At 37.7% G+C, this 18,923-nt stretch overlaps 1 protein-coding gene and 1 long non-coding RNA gene across 4 annotated transcripts in view; one reads left to right on the top strand and one right to left on the bottom strand.

Moving 5' to 3' along the window:
• The window catches only part of ZCCHC7 (zinc finger CCHC-type containing 7), a 110,318-nt gene that overhangs the window by 42,463 nt on the left and 48,932 nt on the right, over positions 1-18,923 (top strand). For all 3 annotated transcript variants that reach the window (XM_072155057.1, XM_072155063.1, XM_072155048.1), the window contains exons 3-4: positions 15,563-15,606; positions 17,368-17,493. In XM_072155057.1, the coding sequence (XP_072011158.1) occupies positions 15,563-15,606; positions 17,368-17,493 (170 nt within the window). The remainder of the gene's footprint in view (positions 1-15,562; positions 15,607-17,367; positions 17,494-18,923) is intronic.
• Positions 3,540-5,163, bottom strand: LOC140134619 (uncharacterized). The gene is made up of 3 exons (XR_011856365.1): positions 5,104-5,163; positions 3,953-4,041; positions 3,540-3,748 (listed from the first exon to the last, which is right to left on the bottom strand). It is a non-coding gene; the product is annotated as an uncharacterized lncRNA (long non-coding RNA).

The raw sequence follows: 18,923 nt of genomic DNA, 5'->3' as shown, positions 1-18,923 counted from the left end.
CGTGTGGTAAGTCCCTGGGGAGGGGGCAGCTGCAGCTTGTGTGTGCCTGTCTCCTCTCCTTCATACTCATGTAGCTCCCTCTCCACTTCCTGTCATGTGCATTGAGCAGGCAGGGATGGTGTGGAGGAGAGGAAGAAAGCATGAGGATACACAGGCACACACAGGCTGCAGCTGTCCCCTCCCCTGGGACTTGCCATATGATGCTGGCAGGGAACTAGATAATGTGAATGAAACTTGCCATATATACATGTGTAAAAGCCAAGTTTTTAAGCACCAAAAATGTGCTGAAAAAAACCCTTGGCTTATACACTATTGTATAAAAACAAACATACTCTCCTTCCGATGCACCCCACGGCGCCTCCTCTTCACTCCTACCGGAGCGGGCAGAGATGCGTCTTTGCGCTCTGTCCACCAGCACACACTATGAAGCAGCAGTGTCGCCGCTGCTGATTTCATAGTGAGCACTGGCTGGCAGAGAGAGGGGCTGCAGGGCATTTTATGAACAGGGGGGGCTACTGCAGAGCATTTCATGAACAGGGGGGCTACTGCAGGGTGTTTCATTAACTGGCGAACTGCTGCAGCGCGTTTCATGAACTGGCGAACTGCTGCAGGGCGTGTCATGCACTGGCGAGCTGCTGCGGGGCGTGTCATGCACTGGCGAGCTGCTGCGGGGCGTGTCATGCACTGGCGAGCTGCTGCGGGGCGTGTCATGCACTGGCGAGCTGCTGCGGGGCGTGTCATGCACTGGCGAGCTGCTGCGGGGCGTGTCATGCACTGGCGAGCTGCTGCGGGGCGTGTCATGCACTGGCGAGCTGCTGCGGGGCGTGTCATGCACTGGCGAGCTGCTGCGGGGCGTGTCATGCACTGGCGAGCTGCTGCGGGGCGTGTCATGCACTGGCGAGCTGCTGCGGGGCGTGTCATGCACTGGCGAGCTGCTGCGGGGCGTGTCATGCACTGGCGAGCCGCTGCGGGGCGTGTCATGCACTGGCGAGCCGCTGCGGGGCGTGTCATGCACTGGCGAGCCGCTGCGGGGCGTGTCATGAACTGGCGAGCCGCTGCGGGGCGTGTCATGAACTGGCGAGCCGCTGCGGGGCGTGTCATGAACTGGCGAGCCGCTGCGGGGCGTTTCATGAACTGGCGAGCTGCTGCGGGGCGTGTCATTACAGGACAGCTTAGGCTGTTGGAACCCAACAACAGCAAAAAAGGAAATTCCTGGTGACAGATTCTCTTTAACAATAAACCAGTACATTTCTAGTGGTGCTATTGAAATTAAATTCTCATGAGATGTTAACAACCGATCCACTGAGATATTATGGGGGGTGTTTGGCTGTGTATGGTAAAATAATTTTCTTTCTACTTCTGGATTATGACCCCAACAGTGGACTTTTCAGTAGTTTAGAGATCATTCGGTAACCAATACCACCAGTGACTTTATGAACAATAATATTGCAAAGGTCTTTAGACAGCTCGCTGGTTGAGATTGAACCTTGCTGTGGTACATTAGTTATAGAGGGATTACCTACCCTTTATCCTAATTATGTAATATTATAAATATTTTACATTTCTATCTATTTAATTAGGACTTTTATGTTTGTGATGCATAAGCATACATTGTATGTAATATGCGGAAATAAATGCTATGGCAAGACATAGTATAAGTCTCACTGAAGCTTTTGTACCATACACACACTAAGAAAATACACATACATCATTAAACATATATACCCACACAGAGACAATTTTTACATACTAAGTTATCTTTTATTTTATTTATTTTTTACTTAGTACGATAGTGCTTAATACAGTAATATGGATTTTACAATATTTTTAGCATACTGTTGTAGAATTTAATCTTTTTACTGTTCCAGTAAACAGCCAGCACACATAATGGTAAATGTGAAAATCTTAAAATTAGTTATATTTTTTCCCCCCTTTTTTCAGCTTTTTTTTTTTTTTTTTTGGAGAAAACTGTATTCCGGGATACGCAAATAAATATTATAAAAGTAATTTTTATGAGATTTTTTTTTTTGCCTTCAGCAGCATTAAAACATTCTTACTTTTATGACACTTTCTAAGCAGCCAGGCAAAATAGTAACAGGATAAATTGTATGGGACATATTCTCTTAATTATATAAATTGTCATTGGAAAATGTTAAATGTGGCAATATTAATTCTATTCAGTTTTTCTACAATTCTAGTATAAATGGATTTCAGAAATAAAGTCTGTACATACGTAGACAAATTGGAATACTGCTTGATGATTCATTTTCTATACTTAATTAATCTGCTTTTTCTATGGAACCTTTTTCCACAAACATTTATGAATATGAGAACCTCATTTGCCTACTGATGAACTGAAGGGAAATCTAAATTAAAACTTTAAATACCACTATTTAATTACCCAAATGGCCATGCCGATGTTGAAGTGGGTTTGGGATTATTCTGTTTTTCAATTTGTTTTAATGCTTCCTTTGCAAAAGCCGATGCATCCCCAGGCCCATTGCAGTCACTGATGAACTATATGAAGATAAATGACATTATGGTAAATTCCACTTTAATGACACATATTTAATTTTTAGAACACAGACATTTTCTGCCTGGCAAGCGGAGGCTAATTACCTGAAGATCGAAATAAAATAACTCCTCATTTTCTCAGATAATAGAAAAGAAATGTTGCAGATTAATGACGCTATTTATCTCTTTAACGTATAAAAAAAAATCTGTCTTTATCTTGATAGAATGGTCCCCAAAGGAACGCAGTTATAAAATGAATCAGAAGTTGCAATTTAATAGGTTATTAAAATTGTTTGAGTACAGCCTGCTGTGGTTCATTCCTGTAAATTTAAATTGAAGATCTGTATTTTATAATGACAAGAAATTTACAGCTAAATTGTGTCAATTCTGTGATTGACAAACGGTAAAAAAAAATACTGCTAGTTTTTGAATATCCATTTTAATATTCAAATCCATAAATTTCATTTTCAGCCTTTGAGAGAAAAATAAGTAGAGTTAGGAAATCTTTTAAGCATATACGCTTTCTATGTGTACACAGCAATAAACAAGCATATGCCATGTTTAAGATGAATACAGTGAAGTTTGATAAAAGGAGTGAGAAATGAAAGCGAATATTTATCAGTACTTTATCTATAGATTTCTTGAAAGTTTTTGGAATGAGCAAATTTATCCAGCCAGCATTTAAAGCATGTGACCCTAAGGTGTTACAAGTGGGAAAACTGGCCAAGTCAAGCAACACCTTGGAACCGTTTTCCTGCTCGTTGATCCTTAAAATTTTTCAACAAACTGATACAGTGAATGAAAGCAGGTCATGCTACTTTTGTAAATTTCAATTTACATTTTAAAGTATTTACCTTATTATCTTTTAGTTTCACAATAGGATTAGAACCTAAATCTGCGAAAGCAACTCAACGGCCACTTGTGTTTGGTCTCCGCATTTACATGAATTGTGTTTTTAGATGTGATGTTTATTATGACTTTTGTTGTAGATGAGTCTTTGAAATGGCTCAGCTTTTAGGTTTGTGGCTTAATATTATTATTTTTTTTAACATTGGTGAATAATGTCATTGTAAAGAGTCAAAGGCCTCTAGTTTCCAGCATTGTAAGACCGCATTTGTGCTTTCATCAAAGGCTGACTCTTGTGTCTCATCTTCAGTGTCTGCTGGTTTGTTCATATACCTTGTCGACCTTCATGACCTTTGTTCTTCCTTCACCAGAATGCACAAATTGAAGGCTGTTTTGGCAACAAGAGAAAGTACCAAGCAAAAAAGAAAGGGAGTTAGGCTAGAAAATTAATTAGTATTCTTAGAAAATCTGACGCCTTCAAAGAAACAAATAAGCATGCCATGTTTCCAGCAGACTCGTAAAACAGAAACCATTCAATTAGAACTAAACAATACAAATGGCTCTGCATTATATTGGTTTGTTTTCTACTGACCTGATTAAGTGGGCATTCTCTCTGAGCTCTTCAGAAGTGGCTCTTTAGTCTGTAGTTTCTTAATATTATGCAATGCCTTGGCTTCTGAACTATTCATAGGTGTAGAACAAGGAGTAGTTACTGTACTTCTCATGAAAGATTTGCCTCATGAAGACGGCCGATTAGTCCATATAGATGTCCGTTATAGGGATCGCATTATAATTCATGGATGGCTGTTTACCTTAGCAGTCACCATGCAATACTAAATTTTCCATCAATGCAGGTGATATTCTTGGCTGGCTATTGCTTTTACTGGTGGAATCAAGTAACTGCCAGATACAGAACCATTGATCAGCTGATTTCTTGAAATGGTTGTCTCTGAGACATTCCCTTAAATGATTTGGCACATTTCTCAGTGGTTATTTGTAGGCATAAATGAAATGTTCTTGGTGTGACTACAGAAGAATGTATACCTAATGTATAAAATGTATTATTCTTCCATGTTTAGTGTTCACATAAAATGACATCCTAAAATACTAAAGAGAGCGTCATCTTTTTAAAGGGAACCTGTCATCAGCAATTGACCTAATAAACCCCTACCAATATATTGTCAAACTGCGTGATACCCCCTGGTTTTTGTTTCTTTCATGGTCCAGTGTGATGGAATCATCTAAAATTCATCTTTGAAGTGAGATGTAAATTGATTTTATAAAGTCAAGGAGGCGGAGATTGTAACACTGAAGTCAAGGTGGGTGACTCTGAATGACTCCTACTCTGTGATTGAGATCATTCATTGGACTTTGGTTAGTAATGTCTCTGGACATCAATTACAATGAAGGGGGCTTTTAGAGGAAGAGAGAGCTTGGTTTCAGTGTTATACTCTCTGCCTCCTTGACTTTATACAACCAGTTCACATCTCACTTCAAAGTTGATTTTCTGGATGATGACACCACTTTGGGTCATGAAAAAAAACATGATGTGAAAGGTGTTCAGCTGCTTGGTAGCATACTTGTAGTGGTTTATTAGGTCAATTTCTGCTGAAAGGTTTCCTTTTAATATACTTTTGTTGGCTTATTAGGAATTCAGAATAACCTACTATACAATTTGCTATTAATTAATTTTTTGTAATGATTTTCACTATGTAAATAAATGTAACCACTAAATGGATTTACCTGTAGCAATCCGACAAAATAGATGACATTCTATTAGGTTGGTCATGCACGAATCCTGAAAAAAACACAAAATGGATAGACATTTTTTTTCCTGGGTCCCAATTAAATTATTCTTAAAATAAATTAAATATACCAAAACAAAAAAAAAAACAAGCACCCCAGTTGGTTCTGTCCAGTCTTTACCCTATTTGAAGGGAACCTACCACCACGAAACTACCTATAAAGGTAGATCGGGTGGTAGGTGGATCAATAGGACGTGATGATAGCCCTTCTAAGGGCTAATCCTCACATCCCCGCAATGTTTTGAAAAGTTTTATTGCCCCAATATTCAAATTTCCTTATGCGGCTACTGGGGCGTGGAGTAGCCACATCTGAGGCACGGGCCTGCTGTTCTACGCATGCAAAGATTTTCGGTAGGAGGAGAAAGCCGCCCGTGGAGCAGCCGCCCTGTGTAACCTCAGATGCGGCTACTCCACGCCCCAGTAGCCGCATAAGGAAATTTGAATATTGGGGCAATCCTCACGTCCTATTGATCCACCTACCACCCGATCTACCTTTTATAGGTAAATTCGTGGTGGTAGGTTCCCTTTAAATGAAAAGCTACCCTTCTATGTGAAAAGTTTGGACTTTATTATGGCCAGTGCCATAATAAGTGAAATGAGTGAAAGAAAACCTTAGCTTACAGTTGCCATGCTGATAGTTTTGGTCAAAGAAAAACAAACCGTTGAAGGGCCATCATAAGGAAGGTTGACATTACCAATAAAATATATTTGGCAACAAAATCAGATAAAAAGTCAGATTTAACAAAATAGTTTTGATATGGGTATCAAATTTGATGATATGGGTATTTTATTAGCATACTACTGTAGTTTTCGGACTATAAGGCGCAATAAAAACTCCTTCGATTTTCTCAGAAATCAAAGGTGCGCCTTATAGTCCAGTGCGCCTTATATATGAACCATACTGACAGACAACAGCTGCCTTGAACTGTGCACAGGTCTGCCACCTGCTGGTCATTCATCCTTATAATCAAGTGCGCCTTATATATGAACCTAGACATTTAGTAGGCATTTATTAATGGTGCGCCTTATAGTCCGAAAAATACTGTATATCTACAGTGGATTTTAGTATACAGAAGTATAGGCATGTTGTGCATGTAGGTTCTCTTCCACTATTCTTATAAGATGTGACCATTTAATCAAGGCGGGCAGCAGAAAGCCTTTATGCTTTACTCTAAAAAGCTGTTGCATTTAAGAATATACATCATTTTGTCATCTTGGCACTTTTTTTGGTGTGTGTGTGTAAAAAAATTTTATATTCGCATCCACATGGCCATGGTTGTACATTACAGCTGAATTTCTACAGCCAATTCCCACATTAAAATCCACCATCAATACATTCCATAGGAATGTAACCCAGTCATTACTAAAAGATCTACACCTTGTTTCAGGAAGGAAAGAGTGTTTCTTTTTCTTGAGATTAAATTATCAGAAAAGAGACACTGCCCTTCAAATGTTCTACCTTCCAAAAAAATTCCCAAACACATCTATACAAAGCTCTGCAGATACTGCTTACAAAGCAGTTATTGTCTTTGAAAGAATTGAGAGTGATGTCTACTCTGATATTAAAACATTTTAGCACTCAGTATGAGTTATGTAAATTAAACTTTTGCCATTCTGAGCAAAGCATCATCTTCTGCTGAGTCAGGCATGAAAACTGACATCGGCGGTTTTTTCTTTTATTACAACTTTCTTGTGTATTTTTAACTTCTGTACATCATATGCTGGTGGAGATATAAATATATGCTATTTTTAATGACTTTCGTTCTTTTTAACATTGCATTGTGAACCTTCAATATCCAGTGATTATTTAGCAAAGGTCTATTTAGAGACCATTTAACATAAAGTAAATATTTGTGTGTGTGTGTCTGTATGTGTACTGGCAGTCCCCTATTTAAGTACACTAGACTTACAGACGACCCCTAGTTACAGACAGACCCCTCTGCCCACTGTGGCCTCTGGTGAAGCTCTCTGGAAGCTTTCCTTTAGTCCCAGGCTGCAATGATCAGCTGTAAGGTGACTTTAATGAAGCTTTATTGATAATCCTTGGTCCTATTACAGCAAAAAATGTTGAAAACAACAATTGTCACTGGGGCAAAAAAAAATGTCTGGATCTACAATTATATACAGTTTTGACTTACATACAAATTCAACTTAAGAACAAACCTATGGAACCTATCTTGTACAAAACCCGGGGACTGCCTGTATATAGTTTATTGGTCTCCCAGTGATCACAACAATAAGTTCATCCAACTAATCACTCTGGGCCCAAAATCCTCAAACATTGAAACTACATTGCAGCATCCTTCACTGGGGGGGGGGGGTGTCATCTACCATTTTGTACACTTCACATTTTCCTGCTACAGTGGAGGATAAGTTGTCTCACAATCCAGATGGACATTAGGAGACTCAAGTGCTGACTGCAGGGTAGAAGTGATATTTAGCAACTCATCAGTGAAATTTGTCTTTTAGATGTATTTGGCTTTTGCAGCACATCTCCACACTGTACCCCTTAATATCCCATCTCCACACTGTGCCCCTGCAGAACATAGATGTGTATAGTGTCTGCTAAATAACATGACCCACATCATTGATAACACTGACCACACCGCTGAATATATCAAAACTGTACTTCACAGCAATACTGACCATACTGTAGCCACTCAATATAGGATACACTATGCCCCTCAATAATATTTCCAAGGAGCAATACTGTAATGGGTAAAAGGGAATTAAGCTTTTAGAGCTTTATATATTCTGTAAACCATCCAAAGATAACATTTTCTATGTCAGTGAATATCCACTTTGAGGTTATGCCACAAAAGATTTATCTCCTATCCATGTCATAGGTATGAAACTGCTGCGCCTCTGAGCAACCTGGTTGTTATGTGGCTGAATGTTCCTCAATGTGTCCCATATCCAATGCAGCACAGATGTGTTTTATTCTTTCGTCTGGGTCCTCCAATATTGGAGGTTATTAGAAATGCACTTATAGCTGAATTTTACACTGGAGTAATTGGTGAAATAATACACAAATATCCTTTTTTAACATTCATCTCTTCCTTTTATTTCTACGAGTCTTACCAATTGAGTGTACTAAGTGAGTGTACCATTTACCCACAAGTAAAACCAGAAATTCAGAGGGAATTTGATAAGCTTTCTAGACATACATATCATGTTTCTTGGTGATCTATTATTTTAGAAGAAAAAAAAATTATAGGGGTTAGCACATTCGCTTCTTGGCGAAAGGTTATACCGACTTTCTTCTTTTATATGCTGCCCAGAACCAACCAACATCACCCTACAGCCCTAACCTGGTGCACATGGAAGGTCATTTGTATAAATAGAATGTCTGCTAAAATGACAGATCACATGAAAACGGGAAAGGTACATCTGGAATCTTAAAAAGTGCACAAAGCTGTTGAGCTAGAAGGTGATAGACTTCCTTAACTGGCATAGTATGTTCAGAAAAGTATAGAAGTACCGACATAGTCATCCCGAATGTCCCATAAAATTGAAATGTGTCATTGTTAGAGCAGGTACACTAGGTATTAGTTTGATTTTAGGATTTGGTTTTCTAACGTTGGTAATGTGTTCTCATACTTTACCCCTAAGTACTGTATGTCATTCTGTTCTCTGGGGATAAGAACTTCCTATATAATTAAATAAGAAGTACAATATACATTAATTCCTTACCAACATCCACATTCCCCCTTAAATAATTGAATAACACTACCACATGGGAGATATCATAGCACAGACATTCCCTGAATTAAGAACATCTGACTTGCAGACAACTCTTAGGTACATGTCTGCCCACTGTGACGTCTGGTGAAGCTCTCTGGATGCTGATAATTTACTGACCTTTAACCTCAGGCTGCAATAATCAATGTAACTGTTATCAAAGGCGTCTGCAATGAAGCTTTATTGTTAATCCTAGTTCCCTTGAAAACCATAAAGACAGTTACACTTACAAAATATACCTAGTCTGTCTTAAATACAAATTAAAAATAACAACAAACTCTCTCAGAACCAATCTTGCTCGTAACCCGGTAGTAAATCTTCACGGACTCTGAGAACACTGAGAATTGGAAATAGAGCCTACAGAGACAACTGTTAAAAATGCTGGATACACTTACAATTGGCAGAAATAGTGTTACTATGTATATGATCACATAAATCAATATTGCAAATGTTGAAAGTTAAGGCACCGCTGCAGAAAGAAACATCCTTGGTGCAATGTATGGTGACTTTAGCCACAATGCTACTCTAAGCAGAGACCGAAGTCATGAACTCTGTCTCTAAAAGTGAGGTTTTATTGCAAAATATAGCTCTGAAATATGATTCCTATTTACTGTTATAACTGTTATAAGAAAAATGTTAGCTTTCTGATATTTATTGGATATTGCACATCATGCTTTCATTTACATGTCTGTATTGTATTTCCACTTTATTCATCCCAGGGCTTTGTCTGGATGACTTTAATGTTATAAACTGTGTGCCTTTGTCACTGCCAGTGCCCTGTGTCAGGATGCGATGAAGTGTCTCTTCCGCAAATCATTTATTTATGCCTGTTGTTTCTTTTAAGTCGTGTCTATTGTATGGCTATTTAATGAGTTGTGTATCCACCAAGTCAGTCAAATATCTGTCTGAAACATTTTTTCCTATCTTTTCCCACCTCCCCCTCCCAAACTCACTTTTGTTATGTATTGCCTTGCTAATCCTTGTGTTGAGCGGTATCAGACATCACCTTTCTTGGGGGCAGATAGTCCACTCTTCCGCTTTCTTTGTTTCTGCTCTGCTTTAATAGGAGAAGTCAACGGGGAGGACAAAAAGAGAGTGAAAGTTGTATTTAATCAGGGTCAGAAGGGTGGTGTTCAGACTGACGGGCCCACAGGCAGACTGGCCTTTTATGCTTGCCGACACAGATGGCCCAGTGGCATTCATGGAAAGGCAGATAATGCTTCCCAGTTGAAGCCATTGTAGACCAGCATCGTTACACTTGATGAGGGTTACCAGGGGCAACAGACAAGTATCACTAGAACCGTGTGATCACTAGCCTGCGCCATTGAAAGCATTGAGTTAAAGTATGGGTTGGGTTCTGTAGAAAGTAAATGCTCATGTGTTGCATTAAACTTCTTTTATAAAATGTAATTTGCTTCCGGACTGTTTTTTAAATCTGCTCTGATTTTAGGAATTGATTTTTTTTTTCTTTTTCTTTCGTGAATAAATTTGATAAGTCTTTTCAGACCCTTTATAACATCTAATGCTTGATAATCATCTGTATTTGTGCCATAAAGGGTATCGGTAATAGTTATCAATTATGACTTATTATTAAACATTTTTTGTTTCTGCAATGCTCCATAAAAAATTGTATTAACTTGAATTTAGCTTTCTGTGTTGGTTAGCACTCCTTTTGGTGGTTAAAATAAGTAGTGATGGCAATATATCAGGAAATATGTATTTTGTTCTTATAAAATCTAGTATGCTTACTGAGTATGTATGAAACTGCCTTTGTCAGTGGGTTTTGTTGCGCGTTAATTCTGCACGCTATCCTTTTCCGACTTTTGCCAGTCATGCTATACATTTTCTCCAGACAGGGGGTTTTCCCCCCTTCTTAACAAAGGTTAACTGAAATTTCCTCTGTTCTGTACCTGAACAAATCAGCAGTTTGTGGAGGAAATCCTATTGAAAGCTTGCAAGAGTGACAGACCCCATTTAAAGAACTCCACCAACTGTGTGGCAGTCCAAGCATGCCATCAATTTAACTCTTCCTGTGGTCGCTTGTGACCTACAAAAAGGACCACAGTGAATATTCTGTAGACATTAAAACTCTCTAAACTTTTAACCCCAAAAAATAAAATATTTTTATTTGAAAACTCATGCATACAAGTATGTACAGTTTGTCAGATTTTCAGCTTTTATAAATACTGTACTATGTTAATGTATCAAATAGATCTTGTAAGTATTCCTACAATTGTCTACTCAGATGTACAGTATTCATAAAGGTGTATATATAGGAAATGTTAGTTTTTGTTTTTGGGAAGTATAGATTATTTACAAATGATTATACAAATATTTATTATACAAAAATTGGACATGTTGGGATGTAAATTTTACCAATTCACCTGAATAAACTCCTCTCTTCTATGACCACTCCAAAACCTGATAGCAGATTGAATCGCTTTGTAATTCTACTATTCTAGTAGATTGGATGAGTAGCTTTTACTATCATAGAGTTAGAGCTTTTTCATAGAGTGAGTGTTCTGTTGCTCCAGAGGCATAGAGTCTATTGAATTGGGATGTAACCAAAATTAATAAAAATTTATGTAAAGATATATATCTATAATGATCATTTATCACTTACAACCACTGGGGTTTTTCATAGTTCAGGTCTTGTCCTTCAGTATCTAACCTGGACCTAAGTTAAATCCTTTATATTGTATTGCTTTCATTTAGCAGTATGGTTTTTAGCAGGACTCTCATTTGCTTTTTTTCAGCAGGAGATTAATTCTACAGAAAACCTCCAATATTTAGGTTAAGTTTAAAGGTTCACTGTTTAAATCCTGTACACAATCTGTCAGAAATTGATATGAACTGTAGCCATCACAGCTCAATGTTGGATAAAATTTCATCTAATATAAGTAACTTTGTATCATTGTTTCTTTACTTCAATTATTTAGATGACTATTAATATGTAACTTCAACTAGTTTATAAAAAGCGTATTGAAATGTGTGTAATGGCAGTAAAACATGTGATAGCATATACTATGTGGTTGATAAAAGTATGGTCAAGCACATATACAGTATATTCATATAGTAACTTATATAACCCCACTCTCATGCATGTGTGGTATGCGTGTTGTACTTCTAAGCATACATCCTTTCATTCCCCTTTAGCCCTCTGTAGATGTGTACAGAATAAAACCTCATTGATTAGTAGAAGTTACTAACCAGCATAATAACGGACTCATTATCAGTGGCTTCTCATTTTATGCATTTCATGAAAGAGCATTACTGAAAGGCTTAAAATTAGATACGCCCGTACTCATCGCACATACAACAGAGGACAGACAAAACAGTTGAAAAACAGATTTCTGGATTTAAAAAGGAAGTGAAGCATAAGAATTGTCCATCTGACTTAATAGTGAATGTGCCAATGTCATTTAGATAGTGAATGAAGTAAATGAGCGGTAAATACATGGTGAACATATAAAGCTGGGCTAGTGAATATGACTTGTTGGCATGCATGTATACATTTTCAGAATTGGAGCATGATCTATAGGCTTGCCCAGGTTTTAGTATTGGTGAGTATCTCGGCACTCTCTCATTCCCAGTCTTTTATGGAAACCTTCCAGTCCAGATCTGAGACAAAGGTGTTTTAATTGAGTTGAGCTGTGTAACTTTGTAGCTCCCCATTGTCTTACCATGTACTTTTCTGCAGTGATTACAAGAGGTCACTGCCCCCAATTTACACAGTGTAGTGAATGTCTCTCTGGTGCATAATAATGCAAGCATGAAAAACAGATTTTTGGCAAGCGTGGGGCATTTAGCTGGGCATAACTGTCATAGCGTTCCCGGAATTTCCCTACACTGAATAGCTGCTTTTATTTTTTTCAAACAATAATTCTAAAATGCTTTATTTTAATAATTTGTACTGAAAATATTTTTAGATATTTTTAAATCCTGTTCAAGAATGTGGGTCATTAAATACAACAGTAGTTAAATTAGCACATCTTTATTGAAAATACAACAACAACAGGACGCACAAATTGTTCTTTGTTCTAGATACAGGGTTCCGGAAAATTCCATATATGGACCAACTTGGAATAATCACAGAAGGCATTTCTAGATATTTAAGAAATCATTTTCCTTAATGTTCCCACAAAGCACCTGGGGCAGAGTCAAATAATGACTCAAAAGTAGAAAGCCAGTTCTCGGTTATCCGGGATAGTAAGAAGCCCTCTGAAGGAGCAAGAGATGCGAAACGTGCGTTGGGGTGTCCAACTGGTTCTATTTTACCACTATGGGTAAGATTAGCTGATTTTTGTTTACCATTTGTTAGTCACTCACCTAGGGGTATACGTGTGGTTACTATCCCGGATAACCGAGCACTAGCTTTCTTCTTTTGAGTCATCTAGAAATACCCTATGTGATGATTCCCAGTTGAACCATAAATGGAATTTTTCGGAATCCTGTATAAAGAATGAATAACATTTTATGTGTTCTGTTGTTATATTTTGAATAAAGAGATGATGTATTGATATTTTATACTATTTTGCACCAATTCTGCTTGTCCCCCCTTAAACCATAATGATGTACAATAGATAGTATGCATATGAAATAAGTTGTTTATGAGAAAGAGAGATGAATTACAAAAATGTGCAATGATGTAAAATTAACACTCGTCGTTAAATGCAGCAAATTTTATTGATGATTGTTCATCACCATTGAAATAGTATATAGTAGCATCCTTATAGAGTCTATAGACTATTGTTGATCCATTAAAAATGGCTCTGACTAGGACGCGCTTCACTCTTTTAAAAAAAAAAAAAATCACAGCCAAAATAACAGCTTTAAGCTTTGATCCATTGCAAAACATACGGTACAGGGGGCTTATTTTCACTGTTGTGTGCATCTCCCCTTGATCCCCACTATTACTATACACCCTTATTTATAGTTTTTTTTCTAACTTTTTTTTTTTTCATTGAGAATATAGACCAAAAAAGTTCTTGTTTCATTCTGCCAATGGACTGTTTTATTTTTAAAGGGGTTGTCCGGGGATACAAACATTTTGAAATATGGCTACAATGCCGTCTCAACCACTGCTGGGCGCCTAGCAATAGCAGGTTATGACGGCACCGCTGGCCTCTGTAAACAAGAGGCCAGCAGAGATGGGAGGTGCCATGGTAGAATGGTAGTGCTGGGAGAGGTGTGTATAAGTAGTTCATTCTCTTTTAAGCCCCTCAGCCATATATCCATTTTTTTTTATCCCTGGACAACCCTTTTAGAGAAGAGCTTTCATTAGATCCACCAACTTGATTCCAGCAAATTTGAATTTGTTTCTAAGCAAATAAGAATTTAATCAAGGCTATTTTTGTCAGGTAGGCAGTCCTAGACTTAAGTAAGCAAGGGAGCACCACTCATCTGCAGAGCCCAGATAGATACTCAAGTATTCAAAAGTGATTGCTAGGTGATTCCAACTGCATGGAGACCAGTAGAGCAAAACCTTTCACCCTTTACTAACATGTGACATATTAGTACGTCACACCTCGTCTGTGGGTGTATGGAGGGGGCTCACTCCATACAAAATGAGTGTTTGATCTTGGGTGTTAACCTTTCGATCGCTGTCGGCAGTGGTAAAAGGCGGGCCCTTTGGCGACGCCATCTATGGTTAGATTGTTGCTCCCTGTGACGTCATCAGGGAGTGAAGATCTATTGCTATGACAACAATGTATAGTTTCTGATCATTTGTTGTGGGACATTGTAATACATGATCGGTAAAGTCCCCATATTTTGTTAGCAATGAAAACATCATCCCATCTTGCAAAAAATGACATCAAACAGCTCCGTACACCGAAGTATAAAATAATTATTAGTGCCAGAAGATGGCACAGAATGCTTTTCATTTTTCAAAATGTATTGAAACACAATAAAACCTATGGTATATAAATTTAGTATCATTTTGTACTGACCTAAAGAATAAGAAAGAATTTATATATATGAATTCAATAAAATTTAGGCTGGGAAAAAATGTATTTTTTTTTGATCATTAAATAAGTTCTTTCTCTAAGTGCTACATTTTGCCCGAAAATAGAAAAAGTAGAATGTATGGTGTACCCTTTTGGAGTTTCACCCTTTTCCACTCTAAGCACATTGACCAGGCATTAACGCTAAAAGCACTAGAACGTGTGGTTCATGGACGGTTTTTGGATGAATTTCACAGACCCAACACTATTCGGGGGACTGAACTTCAAGCATCATAGTTTTATATCTCTTCTGCACTGATAACAGTTGAGTACTGTTGTCCTGAGGTAATCTAGCGGCTTCTTGCATTATATATATTATGATACCCTCCCAGTGTTCGGTTGGTTCAGTTCGGCCACCACGTGGTCCAGAATGCACGTGTTGAGGCCTAGCCTAAGGCTGAGAGAATTTAAGTTCTGAGAAAGCAGGGTTTTTTTTCTACCCTGTTTGGAGTTATTTGTAGACTAAAGCCAGAACCAAATAGTGGCCTGTAGTCTGCCTTTATACTTTGAGGGCACTAAACGTGTAAAATAAGTTGTCACATTAATATCATATAAGTGTTTGTTTATACCAATAACAATTTAAGAAAATATATAATATTTGGTTTATATGAATAAGTGACCCTAACTTGAACTTTGTTTTTTTTTTTTTAGGTGATGATGGATTGGAGTGGTCAATTATTGAGAGGGATTCTGAGGTAATATCATATGAATGTTATGTTATGTTGATTCTGTTACGTTGTATGTTAAGTTATCTAATGAAAAATGTAACAAAACGATCATAGCACTATAAGTTTTCCAGTGAAGAGATCTATAAACGAATATACAAAGATAAACAATTTATAGATCCCCCTCCTCAACACAGGACACAATCACTTACAATGCTAAAAATCAACTGTGTCCCACCTAATAATATTTCTGAATGAATATTCTAAATTGTTATAGTATAAATTGTAAAGTTTTTATAGGTTCTGTTCTTTTATGAGGTAATTAAATATGTTCTAGGAGATAGTGTAGATCTAAAGTATAATATGTTTGTTTCTGGTATAAATGTATACCTCTTGTTAAATCCCTCCATGCTCTTTTTTGTGTTGAAAGATGTCAAAATTAAATTTTATAAAAATGTACAGCTTTCTTCACAACTTTTGTTGGGGCTTTTAATAATTCCTTCCTAATGTGTTTTGCTTAAAAAGACATGAAATTTACTGCATCTATATTGTTATATGTTCGAAGGGTTTGTGCATACTCGTGCATATTTCAAGTTCTTTCTAGTTTTTATGCCATGTAACCTTGGATTATACTGTATAGAGATGCACCCTCAGTGGGTAATTCTACATAATCTGGGACATGTATCTTTATTTTTTTCTTCTCGTTTTGCACATTTTTTTTTTTTTTGCTTTGCCTTTTTGGGAGTATTTACGATTTTTTTTGCACCGACACCAGGGTGTTAAGATGTCTGCAGATGTGTGTGTCTGTTGCAGTGTTCCTAATGTTTTCATTTATATATGCCGCCTTAACCCCCTATTTATGAGCAAATAAGAGACTTATTAATCGCAAAGCAAAGTACAACTAACCTATACTTCCATATATGCACCTACACAACATATATTTTTATGTATCTCAAACTGAAAAGAGGCGGCATAAATACGGCACATGTGCCCCAATTACTTATATATTTTTTTTTCCCACACACTTTTGTCTAACCTTATGCCAATTGTTATGTTGGCTAAGCCTATGTTACCACTAGCAACAATTATTTCTATTGTTCTGGTCTGTTTTGGAAGCAGAACAGCTAATAAAATTAAGCCTCATAGTGTGAAACGGGCACAAGCCATGCCCCAAAATACCCCATTGATTTCAATGAGATCTCTAAATTGTCATGGAATGGAGCCTCCAACCCCATGTAAACACAGCCTTAGTTTAATCCTAATTTTCATCCTAAATTTTTGCAGTTGTCATAAATGGGCCTGGGACTGTAGGATTAGAAGTCCTGCCGATTTATTTTTTTCTTTTACATGTATACACCTAGATGTTTTTAATAAATTGTAAGTTTTTATATTTTGTCATCCTTTGGCAGGGTGACTCATCATAGACTAGTGTAGATTACTTTGTTAACAATTTTTTTAACAGTACAGAGTATTTAAACATAAAACAGTTGAAGCGAAATAGAAACTTGGGTTTATTATAATATAATCAGATCATTAGTTAAACATATGTAAACTTCTCAGAAACTAAATAAGTAGCACAGAATAACTTAGAAGCTCTCTGCTTTCATGGTATTAAAAAATAAATAAAATGTTGGGGATTATGACACCTTTCTCAGGATTGACAAACGTTGACCGAAGTGTACATATAAAGGTAATGAGCATGAGATGAATTAATTCACGAGTCAGAAAACTGTTTATTTTGAGAATTATGTAATAGTTACTCTAATTTCTATTCTTTTTCCTCATATTTAGGCTCAAATCTTAAACTATACTCCAGTAAGGCGTTCCAGCCAACGCTACTATGCAGGAGATAAAAATGTTATATGCAGGAATTGTAATTATCGAGGTCATCTCTCCAAAAATTGTCCACAGCCAAGGGTAAATATTTTGTTCTAATCTATATTTATTTATTTCTATTTATGTAAATGTTTTATTTTTCCACTAAACTCTGACCAGGTCTGTCTTGTTTTTCATACTAACTGAACTGAAAAAAACAACGGGGCAGATTCATAAAAAAGTGTTCTAAGCTTAGACTAAGCTTAGACTATGCAGAGTTAGACTAAACCGTCTTATTCTGCACCAGATTCCTATACCGTATATTCTTGAGTATAAGCCAACCCGGGTATAAGCAGAAACCCCCTAATTTTAACACGAAAAACCTTTTGACTCAAGTAGAAGCCGAGGGTGGGAAATGCATTGGTCACAGCCTCCCCAGTATATAGCCTGCCAGACCCCTAGTTTATAGCCTGCAGCCCCTGCTCCCAATATAATTCCTGTAAGAAAAAAACAAACCGTGTACTTGCCCCCCAGCAGGTCCTCTTCTATACCCTGATGCTCTAGCATAGGCTTCGTATCCCCGCGCCGTCAGTTGCAGGCACCATGACTCAGCCGCTCACTGACGACATAGTGTATGCCGATGCTGGAGCATCACTGTATAGAAGAGGACCTGTTGTAGGAGGTGAAGGGCATCGTAAGGTGTGTACAAGTATATACGGTAAGTGTCTGATTCTGAATGATAAATCTGTCTTAGTATAAGACTGTCTAGTTGTACTCTGCACCTCTAAGTTGGCTTACGTTACACCAGAAAGTTAGGGCACAATTCTATCGGGTCAGCAGTAATTCTGGCGCACTGGCCTTTTTGCCGCAGGGCAATGACCCTTTTCTTAGTTAACGCCCCTTTTGTCGAGCTAGTCGTAGGAGAGCCAGAAAACCGTCCAAAACCCTTTATAAATGTTGTACAGTCAATTTTTTTTAGTGTAAACTACGACAGAATTCTGCCTCAGATTAATAAACCTCCCCCAATGTAATTAACAATATTGTCTGTGGCATTCTACCTCGCTACTCTTGTATTTCTCAAAAATGCTGCAAGGTTATTATGCAAATTGGACAATAAGTTACTCATAAATTATATAAACAGAAATTGTACATATCTTTAGGGATGAGGGGTGCATTGATGTATATGAGTGTCTATTACAGTTCTATTTTTACTTTTGGATTGATCTGAGAGCTGGAAGACTGCCGTAGATAGTCCCAACTAAAACACTTTAGCTGCATATACTAAAACAGCTCTTTAGCCCTCCCCGGGTATAGCACTGTAAATTTCTAGCTTTATTGGAACATACCGAAAAGCTATTAAATGCCGATGTATGTAGTAGTCCGATTAATGGACCTAGCTTCCAACTGTACGACTTATTCATGTGGGGGTGGTCCAGGCACTTACCTCTCTTCATCTTCTCTTGGGGGGCCGGCACTCTCATATCAGATGCCGGCAGTTACTGCCAGGCTTGATTCTGCAGTTGCCACCTCCT

Source organism: Engystomops pustulosus, chromosome 1 (assembly GCF_040894005.1).
Source record: "Engystomops pustulosus chromosome 1, aEngPut4.maternal, whole genome shotgun sequence".
Taxonomy (NCBI): domain Eukaryota; kingdom Metazoa; phylum Chordata; class Amphibia; order Anura; family Leptodactylidae; genus Engystomops; species Engystomops pustulosus.
The sequence above is the reverse complement of the archived record's forward strand: the minus strand, read 5'-3'. Positions and strand labels throughout refer to the sequence as shown.